This window comes from Bos indicus, chromosome 7 (assembly GCF_029378745.1).
Source record: "Bos indicus isolate NIAB-ARS_2022 breed Sahiwal x Tharparkar chromosome 7, NIAB-ARS_B.indTharparkar_mat_pri_1.0, whole genome shotgun sequence".
NCBI classification, from domain to species: Eukaryota; Metazoa; Chordata; class Mammalia; order Artiodactyla; family Bovidae; genus Bos; species Bos indicus.
Window position 1 is genome coordinate 13,705,231 of NC_091766.1, and position 15,594 is coordinate 13,720,824.

General features: G+C 42.2%; 1 protein-coding gene across 1 annotated transcript in view; it reads right to left on the bottom strand.

Annotated features, from left to right (window-relative positions):
- The window catches only part of LOC109560927 (olfactory receptor 7E178-like), a 28,607-nt gene that overhangs the window by 11,811 nt on the left and 1,202 nt on the right, over positions 1-15,594 (bottom strand). The window contains 5 exon segments of the mRNA XM_070792267.1: positions 437-512; positions 5,219-5,430; positions 9,412-9,524; positions 9,526-9,621; positions 9,692-10,208. Coding sequence (XP_070648368.1) covers positions 437-512; positions 5,219-5,430; positions 9,412-9,524; positions 9,526-9,621; positions 9,692-10,208 — 1,014 coding nt within the window.

A 15,594-nucleotide genomic window follows, 5' to 3' on the forward strand; every position in this document is an offset into this window, starting at 1 on the left:
AGGATAACTTGTTTTCATTTCCTTACTTTAGCTCACACTTGATGTGAGGAAATACCCAATGGAATGAAAACCAGAAGTTGAGATCAGTGAGAGCATCTCAGATCCTGCCCACCACACAAGCCTCATGCTCTATAAAGACTGTGTGCTCCAAGCCATTCAAGGCTCAGGTCCTGCCCATTTGCTTTGTAATATGTCCCCAGATTCACTGCACCAACATGATCTCAACAAAAATTCCCTGGAAACAAACTAGAAATGGGTAGACTTTCCTCTCTACTGGGTACTGCAGACCCCACTGTACAGCTCAGGTCATGCAGTTTCCAATGACCGCTGGTTTGTGATACACAGGAGAGCCCCTCCATCAGCATCAAGGCAGGTGTGGAGCCACAATATTAGAACTGGCAAACTAATGAGCTAGAGGCACTGGCCAATTATTTACAATGATATGACCTTAGGGTTCAGTGCCTGAAGCTCATCATGAGCCAGTTGGCCCATGTTGTCCCGATCTCTGGAGACTTGTTAATATTAGTGGAACATGAAACGGAGAAAAGTGAATGTCCTGGGAACCATCTGGGTCCCTTTTGTCCTCAGGAGAAATTTTTCCTACACTCTTGCTTATTACTTCTCACTTGCCGGATCTTAACACAAAATTCAGACTTTTCCCCTCAATTTAGCCATGCAATGTGTTATTTTGATATCTATAATTTGGTAGTATCAATCATGAAATCTACAAAGCATTAGGTATATACTATGGATATGGCATAATTTGCATTTTCACAGTCTCTGAAATTAAAAGTCTCTGAAATTAAATAACTACTCCTTGGAAGGAAAGTTATGACCAACCTAGACAGCATATTAAAAAGCAGAGACATTACTTTGCCAACAAAGGTCCGTCTAGTCAATGCTATGGTTATTCCAGTAGTCATATATCTATGTGAGATTTGGACTGTGAAGAAAGCTGAGTGCCAAAGAATTGATGCTTTTGAACTGTGGTGTTGGAGAAGACTTTGAGAGTCCCTTAGACTGCAAGGAAATCCAACCAGTCCATTCTGAAGGAGATCAGCCCTAGGATTACTTTGGAAGGAATGATGCTAAAGCTGAAACTCCAGTACTTTGGCCACCTCTTGCGAAGAGTTGACTCATTGGAAAAGACTCTGATGCTGGGAGGGATTGGGGGCAGGAGGAAAAGGGGATGACAGAGGATGAGATGGCTGGATGGCATCACTGACTCGATGGACGTGGGTTTGGGTGAACTCCGGAGTTGGTGATGGACAGGGAGGCCTGGCGTACTGCAATTCATGGGGTCGCAAAGAGTCAGACACGACTGAGCAACTGAACTGAACTGAAGGATAGCTTCTCTTATTTTGGCCAATTTTAATGAAACTTCACATGGGGTTACAAGAGTTAAACATGATTTAGCAACTAAATCACCACCAAACAGATGAATCTTGAGTTCTAAGGTTTTTTTTTCTTTATTGACATTGGCATATTCGAAAACTATTGATCTTTACTTACAATTTAATAACTGATACTTTAATTAAATATTTCAGTGTATCTCCTAGAAGGTCACAATCATGGTGACAGCCAGGGCTGTAGGCATCTCAAGGCTGGATCAGCAAGTGTCCACTTCCAAGCACATTCATAAGGTTGTTGATAAGAGTCACCTGTTCACACAATATTATCCAGAGAATTCCTTCAGTTCCTTGACACATGGCCTCCTGGTGGGGCAGCTGGGTTTTATCAATGTGAGCCATCAAGAATACCAGAGAGAGGCACCAGGAAAATAGCCAGATTATTGTACTCTGTTCCCTATTACTTCCCAACATTTCTTCCTCATTCTTGTTGTTGGAAGTGGGTCTCTATGTACATCTCACACTCAGTGGCAGGGAAACACACAGGGGTAGGAAAACCAGGAGTTTGGAGGACCTCAGATAGTGCCCACCACACAGAAACCTCACTGACGATGAGAGGAAGACACTGAATAAAAAAATAATTCATCCACAGCAAAATGTATTACTATGCATGTGGGCTATGCATGTGCGCTAAGTCACTTCAGTTGTCTGACTCTTTTCAACCCTTTGAACTGTAGCCTGCTAGGCTCCTCTGTCCATGAGATTCCCCAGGCAAGAGTCCTGGAGTGGGTTGTCATGCTCTCCTTCATGGGATCTTCCCAACCCAGGGATTGAACCCAAGTGTCCCTCATTGCAGGTAGACTCTTTACCAGCTGAGCTACCCGGGAAGCCCTGAGTTATCTTTTTTTTTTTTTTTTTTTCTAATTTTCTTTTATTTTTAAACTTTACATAATTGTATTAGTTTTGCCAAATATCAAAATGAATCCGCCACAGGTATACATGTGTTCCCCATCCCGAACCCTCCTCCCTCCTCCCTCCCCATACCATCCCTCTGGGCCGTCCCAGTGCACCAGCCCCAAGCATCCAGCATCGTGCATCGAACCTGGACTGGCAACTCATTTCCTACATGATATTTTACATGTTTCATTGCCATTCTCCCAAATCTTCCCACCCTCTCCCTCTCCCACAAAGTCCATAAGACTATTCTATACATCAGTGTCTCTTTTGCTGTCTCGTACACCGGGTTATTGTTACCATCTTTCTAAATACCATATATATGCGTTAGTATACTGTATTTATGTTTTTCCTTCTGGCTTACTTCACTCTGTATAATAGGCTCCAGTTTCATCCACCTCATTAGAACTGATTCAAATGTATTCTTTTTAATGGCTGAGTAATACTCCATTGTGTATATGTACCATAGCTTTCTTATCCATTCATCTGCTGATGGACATCTAGGTTGCTTCCATGTCTTGGCTATTATAAACAGTGCTGCGATGAACATTGGGGTACACGTGTCTCTTTCCCTTCTGGTTTCCTCAGTGTGTATGCCCAGCAGTGGGATTGCTGGATCATAAGGCAGTTCTATTTCCATTTTTTAAAGGAATCTCCACACTGTTCTCCATAGTGGCTGTACTAGTTTGCATTCCCACCAACAGTGTAAGAGGGTTCCCTTTTCTCCACACCCTCTCCAGCATTTATTATTTGTAGACTTTTGGATCACAGCCATTCTGACTGGTGTGAAATGGTACCTCATAGTGGTTTTGATTTGCATTTCTCTGATAATGAGTGATGTTTAGCATCTTTTCATGTGTTTGTTAGCCATCTGTATGTCTTCTTTGGAGAAATGTCTATTTAGATCTTTGGCCCATTTTTTGATTGGGTCATTTATTTTTCTGGAGTTGAGCTGTAGGAGTTGCTTGTATATTTTTGAGATTAGTTGTTTGCCGGTTGCTTCATTTGCTATTATTTTCTCCCATTCTGAAGGCTGTCTTTTCACCTTGCTAATAGTTTCCTTTGATGTGCAGAAGCTTTTAAGGTTAATTAGGTCCCATTTGTTTATTTTTGCTTTTATTTCCAATATTCTGGGAGGTGGGTCACAGAGGATCCTGCTGTGATGTATGTCGGAGAGTGTTTTGCCTATGTTCTCCTCTAGGAGTTTTATAGTTTCTGGTCTTACGTTTAGATCTTTAATCCATTTTGAGTTTATTTTTGTGTATGGTGTTAGAAAGTGGTCCAGTTTCATTCTTTTACAAGTGGTTGACCAGATTTCCCGGCACCACTTGTTAAAGAGATTGTCTTTAATCCATTGTATATTCTTGCCTCCTTTGTCAAAGATAAGGTGTCCATAGGTGCATGGATTTATCTCTGGGCTTTCTATTTTATTCCATTGATCAATATTTCTGTCTTTGTGCCAGTACCATACTGTCTTGATAACTGTGGCTTTGTAGTAGAGCCTGAAGTCAGGCAGGTTGATTCCTCCAGTTCCATTCTTCTTTCTCAAGATTGCTTTGGCTATTCAAGGTTTTTTGTATTTCCATACAAATTGTGAAATTATTTGTTCTAGCTCTGTGAAGAATACTGTTGGTAGCTTGATAGGGATTGCGTTGAATCTATAAATTGCTTTGGGTAGTATACTCATTTTCACTATATTGATTCTTCCAATCCATGAACATGGTATATTTCTCCATCTATTAGTGTCCTCTTTGAGTTATCTTTGAAGTGAAGTGAAGTAAAATTCACTCAGTCATGTCTGACTCTTTGTGACCCCATGAACTATACAGCTCATGGAATTCTCCAGGGCAGAATACTGGAGTGGGTAGCCTTTCCCTTCTCCAGGGGATCTTCCCAACCTGGGATCCAACCCAGGTTTCCCGCATTGCAGGCAGATTCTTTACCAGCTGAGCCACAAGGGAAGCCCAAATGGTGATTGAGTAGAGTTGATTATAGAGAGATGAGGGGAATATTGGGGCTCTATAAGATATGTGGGCAGTGGTAAAAGTGTTAAACTGAAGTAACAGCATTGTGGGGAGAGGGAATCAGACATTAGAGTCAGTGCTAAGGATGAGTGTAGAATACACGGTGTATATGAAAGATGGATATTGGTCTTTATGTAGTAAATTAGTGATTTGCTTTGCACTTGCCTTGGTTTTCCTTACATGATGACTATCTGTAAAGAAAACACTAATCTACTCACATTCAGTGTTTGATGTGTCATTGAGAAATTTCTGTCCTCACTTTTTATCCCTTTACTATGTGCACAAATAGTCAAACCCCACTCTTTGTTCTATGAGTCTTAATCTTGCAGTTACCATTAGAGCAAAAAAGATTCTATTGAATGTCCTGATAATAAACGCAAACCATATTTTTATGATTTTAAAGCAAACCATATTTTTTTCTCTCTTTTGCAAGTCTTCTTAGAGTGTCTATAGAAATTTCAAGACAGAAGAAAAATACTGGATGTATAATTGTTAAATTGACTTTACTCTTCCTTATGAGGTACTGGGTAATTTGTTCAATGTTGTACAAAGTAGAGCTGTGCCTAATCTCTGCCCTTGCTGTGCTACACAAGAGTACAAATAGACAAATTTCAGTTTCTATCCTCAACCTAATGAGAACATGCTGCATAGCACAGGGAACTCTACTCGATGCTCTGTGGAGACCTAAATGTGAAAGATATCCAAAAAAGAAGGGATCTATGCAAACATATAGCTGATTCATTCTGCTGTACAGCAGAAGCTAACACAACATTGTAAAGCAAATACTCCAATAAAAATTAATTTACAAAAATCTTAGAGTGTTTTAAGCTCCGTGTGGTTAGCAAAGAAAAATTAGAATGAATGAGAATTTTTTTTTTTTTAATTTAAAACAGATTGTTTTTCTGAGGAACCTCCACATGGCCCTTTTGCTATCTTGGTTCCTCAGGCTGTAGATGAAGGAGTTCAGCATGGGGTGACCACAGTGTACACCACCGAGGCCACAATTCTTCCTGGGAGATTGTGAGATGGCTGAGCTGAGATAGACGCCAAGGCATGTTTCATAAAATAAGTAAACAAATGCCAGGTGAGAGCCACAGGTCATAGCAAATGAAGCAACCGACAAACAACTAATCTCAAAAATATACAAGCAACTCCTACAGCTCAACTCCAGAAAAATAAATGACCCAATCAAAAAATGGGCCAAAGGGAAGGCGCCAAGATGGCGGAGGAGTAGGACGGGGAAAACACTTTCTCCCCCACAAATTCATCAAAAGAGCATTTAAACGTCGAGTAAATTCCACAAAACAACTTCTGAATGCCGGCAGAGGACATCAGGCACCCAGAAAAGCAACCCAACTCCTTGAAAGGAGGTAGGAAAAAATATTAAAGACAATAAAAAAGACAAAAGAGGGAGGGACGGAGTTCCGTCCCTGGAAGGGAGTCTTAAAAAGAGAGAAGTTTCCAAACACCAGGAAACCTTCTCACTGCCGAATCCGTGCTGAGCTTTGGAAGCACAGAGGGCAACATAACAGGGAGAAAAAATAAATAAACAATTAAAACTCGCAGATTGCGAGCCCTACGGTAACTCCCCCAGCGGAGAAGCAGCGCAGACGCCTGCATTCGCCATTAGCAAGCGGGGGCTGGGCAGGGAGGCGCGGCGCGGGCTGCATCGCTGAGAGTAAGAATCTGGCCTGAATACCCTGAGCACTATCTGAGCGAAATAATTTGGGCTAGCAAACCAGACTGTGGGATGTCTACCACGCGAAAAGCCAGCCCTAACCTAAGACACCGCCAGCCCGCGCACGGAACAAAGGACTAAACAGAGATAGCCGGCTGCAGACCTTCCCCCTCCGGTGACAGGCAGCCAGAGCCGGAAGGGGGCAATCGCAGCCCCAGAGAGACATTATCTATAAAACTGGCTTCTTTGCTAACTAAAACTTATTGGGTCTGGACGGTCAACATCTGCCTGAGAAGGTGCGCCGGTTTTACACCCAGATAACCGAGTGGCGGGGAGGAGATAAGTCGCAGCATTGGCGCTCGCCAAACACCTCATCACCTGAGCTGCTCAGACCTGGGAAGAGCACAAAACGCAGGCCCAACTGAGTCTCCGCCTCTGAGGACTACCTGAGTGCCTGAACCTGAGCGGCTTGGACCTGGGAGGTGCATGCAACCCAGGGCCAGCCTCGGATTGTTCCCAGCGGAACAACCTAGAGCCTGAGCAGTGTGGGCAGGGAGGCTACACGCGCCGTGAGCGGGGGCAGACCCAGTGTGGCTGAGGCACTGCGAGCGCACGCCAGTGTTATTTGTTTGCAGCATCCCTCCCTCCCTCCCCACAGCGCAACTGAACAAAGAGAAGAAATACAGCTCCACCCACCAGAACACCGACACAAGCTTCCCTAACCAGGAAACCTTGACAAGCCACCTCTACATACCCACACACAGCGAGGAAACGCCACAATAAACAGAATTCCACAAACTGCCAGAATACAGAAAGGACTCCCAAACTCAGCAATTTAAACAAGATGAAGAGACAGAGGAATACCCAGCAGATAAAGGAACAGGATAAATGCCCACCAAACCAAACAAAAGAGGAAGAGATAGGGAATCTACCTGATAAAGAATTCCAAATAATGATAGTGAAATTGATCCAAAATCTTGAAATTAAAATGGAATCACAGATAAATAGCCTGGAGACAAGGATTGAGAAGATGCAAGAAAGGTTTAACAAGGACCTAGAAGAAATAAAAAAGAGTCAATATATAATGAATAATGCAATAAATGAAATTAAAAACACTTTGGAGGCAACAAATAGTAGAATAACAGAGGCAGAAGATAGGATTAGTGAATTAGAAGATAGAATGGTAGAAATAAATGAATCAGAGAGGATAAAAGAAAAACGAATTAAAAGAAATGAGGACAATCTCAGAGACCTCCAGGACAATATTAAACGCTACAACATTCGAATCATAGGGGTCCCAGAAGAAGAAGACAAAAAGAAAGACCATGAGAAAATACTTGAGGAGATAATAGTTGAAAACTTCCCTAAACTGGGGAAGGAAATAATCACCCAAGTCCAAGAAACCCAGAGAGTCCCAAACAGGATAAACCCAAGGCGAAACACCCCAAGACACGTATTAATCAAATTAACAAAGATCAAACACAAAGAACAAATATTAAAAGCAGCAAGGGAAAAACAACAAATAACACACAAGGGAATTCCCATAAGGATAACAGCTGATCTTTCAATAGAAACTCTTCAAGCCAGGAGGGAATGGCAAGACATACTTAAAATGATGAAAGAAAATAACCTACAGCCCAGATTCTTGTACCCAGCAAGGATCTCATTCAAGTATGAAGGAGAAATCAAAAGCTTTTCAGACAAGCAAAAGCTGAGCGAATTCTGCACCACCAAACCAGCTCTCCAACAAATACTAAAGGATATTCTCTAGACAGGAAACACAAAAATGGTGTATAAACTCGAACCCAAAACAATAAAGTAAATGGCAACGGGATCATACTTATCAGTAATTACCTTAAACGTAAATGGGTTGAATGCCCCAACCAAAAGACAAAGACTGGCTGAATGGATACAAAAACAAGACCCCTACATATGTTGTCTACAAGAGACCCACCTCAAAACAGGGGACACATACAGACTGAAAGTGAAGGGCTGGAAAAAGATTTTCCATGCAAATAGGGACCAAAAGAAAGCAGGAGTCACAATACTCGTATCAGATAAATTAGACTTTAAAACAAAGGCTGTGAAAAGAGACAAAGGCGGTCACTACCTAATGATCAAAGGATCAATCCAAGAAGAAGATATAACAATTATAAATATATATCCACCCAACATGGGAGCACTGCAGTATGTAAGACAAATGCTAACAAGTATGAAAGGAGAAATTAACAATAACACAATAATAGTGGGAGACTTTAATACCCCACTCACACCTATGGATAGATCAACTAAACAGAAAATTAACAAGGAAAAAAAAAAAAAAAAACATGTATCTATAAAGTTCACTAAAGCAAAGCACAGTAAAATTAAAAAAAAAAAAGAAAGAAAGAAAAAGAAACTTACCCCTAACCTGAAAAAAAAAAAAAAAAAATGGGCCAAAGATCTAAATAGACATTTCTCCAAAGAAGACATACAGATGGCTAATAAACACATGAAAAGATGCTCAACATCACTCATTATCAGAGAAATGCAAATCAAAACCACTATGAGGCACCATTTCACACCAGTCAGAATGGCTGCGATCCAAAAGTCTACAAATAATAAATGCTGGAGAGGGTGTGGAGGAAAGGGAACCCTCTTTCACTGTTGGTGGGAATGCAAACTAGTACAGCCACTATGGAGAACATTGTGGAGATTCCTTAAAAAACTGGAAATAGAACTGCCTTAAGATCCAGCAATCCCACTGCTGGGCATACACACTGAGGAAACCAGAAGGGAAAGAGACACGTGTACCCCAATGTTCATCGCAGCACTGTTTATAATAGCCAGGACATGGAAGCAACCTAGATGTCCATCAGCAGATGAATGGATAAGAAAGCAGTGGTACATATACACAATGGAGTATTACTCAGCCATTAAAAAAAATACATTTGAATCAATTCTAATGAGGTGGTTGAAACTGGAGCCTATTATACAGAGTGAAGTAAGCCAGAAGGAAAAACACCAATACAGTATACTAACACATATATATGGAATTTAGAAAGATGGTAACAATAACCCTGTATACGAGACAGCAAAAGAGACACTGATGTATAGAACAGTCTTATGGACTCTGTGGGAGAGGGAGAGGGTGGGAAGATTTGGGAGAATGGCATTGAAACATGTAAAATATCATGTATGAAACGAGATGCCAGTCCAGGTTCAATGCACGATACTGGATGCTTGGGCTGGTGCACTGGGACGACCCAGAGGGATGGTATGGGGAGGGAGGAGGGAGGAGGGTTCAGGATGGGGAACACATGTATACCTGTGGTGGATTCATTTTGATATTTGGCAAAACTAATACAACTATGTAAAGTTTAAAAATAAAATAAAATTAATTTTAAAAATTAAAAAAAAAAAAAAGAAAGCTTTATACTTCCCACCTGACCTGGGGACCCTTAGAATAGAGGAGACAATTTTACAATAAGAGAAAAAGATCCCCAATATAGGGAGAAAACGAGAGATGGCACCAACAAAAATACATGATTATGTTATTGGTGAAAGGGTCAGAACAGGCAAGGGTGAGGAGTTGAGAAGGGTCACAGAAGAAATTAGAAATTTCCACATCTTTGAAGTTTTATCACCACATCTTTGAAGTTTTATTTCCACATCTTTGAAGTTTTTCCACATTTATGAAGTTTTATCATGGTGAGTTTTATCACCATGGAATTGTGCATCTGGGAAACCAAGGAACTGATGAAAAGTGATACCAAAACCAATGAGCCATGGAGACGTGGGTTCACAATGTCCAAGTAATGCAGAGGGTGACAGATGGCTACAAACTGGTCATAGGCCATCACAGTCAGGAGGAGACCATCCAAACACCCAAAAAGCATAAAAAAGGACATCTGTGTCAGGCATCCTGCATAGGAGATGACCCTGCTATGAGTCTGAATGTCCAGAATCATTTTCAAGATTGTGGTGAAGGTGAAATCGATGTCAGCCAAGGATGGGTTCGAGAGGAAGAAGTACATGAAAGTGTGGAGATGGGGGTCAGACGTGACAGCCAGGATGATGAGTAGATTCCCCAGCACGGTGACCAGGTATATGGACAGGAACAGGATAAAGAGCAAAGGCTGCAGTTCTGGATCATCTGAGAGTTCCATGAAAAGGAATTCTGAGTCAATTGTTAGATTCTGTGGCTCCATATAGCTTTGACACCTTTTGAAAAAGAAGAGAAGATTGAAAGAAAGGAAACAAGTAAATGGCCATGCAGCACTATGTCCACATTTTGGATTCAAGCAATTCACAAACAAAATATTCACTCTTGGTTTAAAAGTCTGTTCTTTATGTCTGTGTCTCCTTTGCTGCCCTTCATGTAGGAGTGTTGGTACCATCTTTCTAAACTCCATATATATTCATTAATATACAGTACTTGTCTTTCTCTTTCTTTCACTCTGTATAATAGGCTCTGGGTTCATTCATGTCAATAGAACTGACCCAAATATGCTCCACTTTATAACTGAGTATTGAGGCAATATGTCCTGGTACCTCAGCAATATTTCTGAGTGTCTCAAATCCAGTTTTGTTTTTGTTTTGTTTTTTCCTTGTAACTGTTTTTTCAATGGTTTCTATGTTATTCACCTCTTTCATTACACTGGCCTGAAGAATGTTAGGAAAGCAAGGAACTTTTATGATAACAATCTATGATCACAGCAATAAACTTCTCTGGTGGCTCAGATGGTAAAAAATTCACCTGCAATGTGGGAGACCCAGGTTCAATTCCTGGGTCGGGAAGACCCCCTGGAGAAGAACATGACAACCTACTCCAGTATTCTTCCCTGGAGAATCCTCAGAAACAGATGAGCCTGATGGGCTGCAGTCTGTTGCAGGAAGGCGACACCTTCCAGGGCCCAAAAGCAGACTCTTGTCTAACACAGAAATGAATGATCTGAGGAGACACATTTACTGACAAAGCAAGAGATGGTATTGGGAAGGAGCACCCGGGCAGAGAGCAGTAGGGTAAGGGAACCCAGGAGAATTACTCTGCCACATGGCTCGTAGTCTCAGGTTTTATGGTGAATGGATAAGTTTCTGGGTTTTCTTTGGTCATTCATTCTGAGTCCTTCCTGGTGGTGCACGCATTGCTCAGCCAAGATGGATGCCAATGAGAAGTATTCTGGGAGGTAATTGGACACGTGGTGTCACATTTTGAACTTTCCCAAACTCTTCCAGTTGGTGGTGGCTTATTAGTTCCGTGTTCCTTACCAGGACCTCCTGTTGTAAAACAACTCATGCAAACGGTTACTATGGTGTCTGGCCAAGGTGGGCAGTTTCAGTCAGTGTGCTTCCCCTAACAGTTCATGGAGTCACAAAGAGTCAGACACAATTGAGACTAAGCACAAGCACTCTTAATGAAATATATTGAATAAGAAATAGACTTCTCCCTCTGAAATGAAAATATCTCTTGACATATCAATAAACTATAAATGGCACAGACATCAGCAATTTCTTGCCCCCAAATGTGGATGAGGGCTCCCAAAACTGTGATACACCACCACCAACACCCCCACAGTGATTGCTGAGGAGCTGGGAGGGGTTCTGTGCTGTGTTTAGTCGCTCAGTCTTGTCCAACTCTACAACCCCAAGGATGGTAACCCGCCAGGCTTCTCTGTCCATGAGATTTCACAGGCAAGAATACTGGAATGGGAGGGCAGGGAAATGCAAGAAGCAGCCTTCTGCCACATTGCCACTCCTTAAGGTGAACAAAGAAACAAGATTTGGTCCCAGAGGGCTGAGGTACATATGAAAGGAATGAATTCGCTGATCCTGGAGGCTTGCACCTCCCCATATATAGAATGCTAAATTCCTTAATTTGCTGTCTGATCTCTGATGTTCAGACTGCCTGCTCCCTTTGTTGCAGACTTGTATATAGCCTGCAAACTTGTATTTCGCCTTCCCATCACAATAAACTGTGGAAAATTCTGAAAGAGATGGGAACACCAGACCACCTGACCTGCCTCTTGAGAAATCTGTATGCAGGTCAGGAAGCAACAGTTAGAACTGGACATGGAACAACAGACTGGTTCCAAATAGGAAAAGGAGTATGCCAAGGCTGTATATTGTCACCCTGCTTATTTAACTTATATGCAGACTTCATGGCAAATAGATGGAGAAACAGTGGAAACAGTGGCTGACTTTATTTTTCTTGGCTACAAAATTAACTGCAGATGGTGATTGCAGCCATGAAATTAAAAGACGCTTACTCCTTGGAAGGAAAGTTATGACCAACCTGTTGCTGCTGCTGCTAAGTTGCTTTAGTCATGTCCGACTCTGTGTGACTCCATGGACAGCAGCCCACCAGGCTCCCCTGTCCCTGGGATTCTCCGGGCAAGAACACTGGAGTGGGTTGCCATTTCCTTCTCCAATGCATGAAAGTGAAAATTGAAAGTGAAGTCTCTCAGTCGTGTCCGACTCTTAGAGACCCCATGGACTGCAGCCTACCAGGTTCCTCCGTCCATGGGATTTTCCAAGCAAGAGTACTGGAGTGGGGTGCCATTGCCTTCTCCAATGACCAACCTAGACAGCATATTACAAAGCAGAGACATTACTTTGCCAACAAAGGTCCGTCTAGTCAAGGCTATGGTTTTTCCAGTGGTCATGTATGGATGTGAGAGTTGGACTATAAAGAAAGCTGAGCGTTGAAGAACTGATGCTTTTGAACTGTGGTGTTGGAGAAGACACTTGAGAGTCCCTTGGACTGCAAGGAGATCCAACCAGTCCATTCTAAAGGAGATCAATCCTGGGTGTTCATTGGAAGGACTGATGTTGAAGCTGAAACTCCAACACTTTGGCCACCTGATGCAAAGGTCTTTGAAAAGACCCTGATGCTGGGAAAGATTGCGGGCAGGAGGAGAAGGGGATGAGATGAGGATGAGATGGTTTGATGGCATCACCGACTCAATGGACATGAGTTTGGGTGGACTCCAGGAGTTGGTGATGGACAGGGAGGCCTGGTGTGCTGTGGTTCATGGGGTCACAAAGAGTCGGACACAACTGAGCGACTGAACTTGCCTCCTTGGAGCAGTTTTCTCAAGTTACTGGGATGCTGTCTCCCACGCTCAAATTCCTAAACATTCCCACCAAATAAAATAACTCTCTACTTTTAGTTGTGACTATATTTTTTAGTTTACAGCACAAACAAGCGCTATTTTAGCTTGTCTTTTGTTCTATGGGACACCCCATAGGCATGGACTGGAAAGCACCAGTGCATGCAAGCCATGTTGACTAGTCTCTGTTTCTGTGAACCAAAGAAAGGTTTATTCAATATTTACCATATTTGGGGGTTGTTTTTTTTTGGGGGGGGGGGGATGGGGGGGGGGTGGGCATTATTGTTGAAGGAAAGCTACACTGCTCAAAATAGCCTGGAGTTAAAACTCCCCTTCAGGTCCTCTCCACCATTCAATACAAAGTTCTATAAAGAACTTTCTCCCCCAAAGACAGGAATGGACAATAAGATTATGTTCAGCTCCCAGAGGATCCCAGTCTCCAACCGGTCTCAGGAATTCCTTTCCCCAGTTGTTTAAAGCTAACTAATCAAAAATAATCAGGAGGAAAAACAGACCTCCTCAAAACAATGTTTCTCCACATATATATGTTTTCTATATATACCTACTCTCTTCTCCATTTAGTGCAGCAGCCCACTAATCTGACTGCTGCCCCTTCTCACCTCATTAAAAGTGATCTGTTCCTGTAAAGTGTTGGTCTTGTTTTTGTTTTGTTTTGTTTTTTTCTCGAACCTTGCCTTCTCTAACTCCCTTACCTTACAATTGTTGCCTACATTTTGCCAAAGACTAAACTCTGGAGAATCAGAAATAAATGTGACTGAGTCATTTCCTCCAAGTAGTCATTATCCACTTACATAGGGATGAAACTTAAATGTTTCGGGAATTCCCTGGCTGTCCAGTGACTAAGACACCATGCTTTAACTGCCAAGGGCCCTTGTTCAATCCTTGGTCAGGGAACTAGGATCCCACAGCCATGCAGCACAACCAAAAAAGAAAAAAGAAAAACTAACATGATTTGTCAGGTATCCATTAAAAACCAAACTGTCAGGTCACAGAATGTTTCAGTCAAATCATATGAACCTTAAATTTTGGCCTTATTGTAAGCATAGTTAAATCATATAGGTAGTATTGTTTATTTAGTTCTTACTCAGTGGAATGGTATTGTAATCACGAAGAGTTAATTTTGAATTCACACCGGATCTGATCTGTGACTTTAACCCTTATCGTGCTGCTTCTGAGTTATATGTACATAATGGCCTGCCTCAGGGAGATAACCTGACCCAACCCACCTGTGAAGGACTGTGACATATTCTTAAATTCTTTGTGTGGCAAAGGGCATGGTGCCCTTCCTCTACTGCTTACAGGAGTGGCCCAGAAATTCACATTTGGGGAGGCCAGAGTCACAGATAGATATGACATATTTGTTGGTTGATATGAGAAGAGATATTCCATTTCATACCACCCATGAAATGACTTGTAAGGAAGTCAAATTCACACATCCCCCTGCCTGAGGCTTGCCATTCTAGGAGACATTTGCAAGGATTGAACTGTCTGTTTACTTTGTTTCTTCAATACCACCACCACCACCACCACCCCTCCACTATCTCTGATCCATAAAAAAACCTGATTTTGAGTTCCCAGCAAGATGGTTGTTTTGAGGCACTAGACTGCCATCTTCTCTGTCAGCTGGCTCATGAATGAAGTCCCCTCCTTGTCCCAACACCTCATCTAGGTTTTATTGGCCTATCATGTGGTGAACAGCTTTCTTCACAGTCCAACAGTCACATCCATACATGGTCACTGGAAAAACCATAGCCTTGACTAGATGGACCTTTGTTGGCAAAGTAATGTCTCTGCTTTTTAATATGCTATCTAGGTTGGTCATAACTTTCTTTCCAAGGAGTAAGCGTCTTTTAATTTCATGGCTGCAGTCACCATCTGCAGTGATTTTGGAGCCCCAAAAAAGAAAGTCTGGCACTGTTTCCACTGTTTCCCCATCTATTTCCCATCAAGTGATGGGACCAGATGCCATGATCTTACTTTTCTGAATGTTGAGCTTTAAGCCAACTTTTTCACTCTCCTCTTTCACTTTCATCAAGAGGCTTTTGAGTTCCTCTTCACTTTCTGCTATAAGGGTGGTGTCATCTGCATATCTGAGGTTATTGATATTTCTCCTGGCAATCTTGATTCCAGCTTGTGTTTCTTCCAGCCCAGTGTTTCTCATGATGTACTCTGCATATAAGTTAAATAAGCAGGGTGACAATATACAGCCTTGACGTACTCCTTTTCCTATTTGGAACCAGTCTGTTGTTCCATGTCCAGTTCTACCAGTCCATCCTAAAGGAGATCAGTCCTGGGTGTTCATTGGAAGGACTGATGCTAAAGCTGAAACTCCAATACTTTGGTCACCACACGCGAAGAGTTGACTCATTGGAAAAGACCCTAATGCTGGGAAGGATTGGGGGCAGGAGGAGAAGGGGACGACAGAGGATGAGACGGCTGAATGGCATCACCGACTTGATGCACATGAGTTTGGGTGA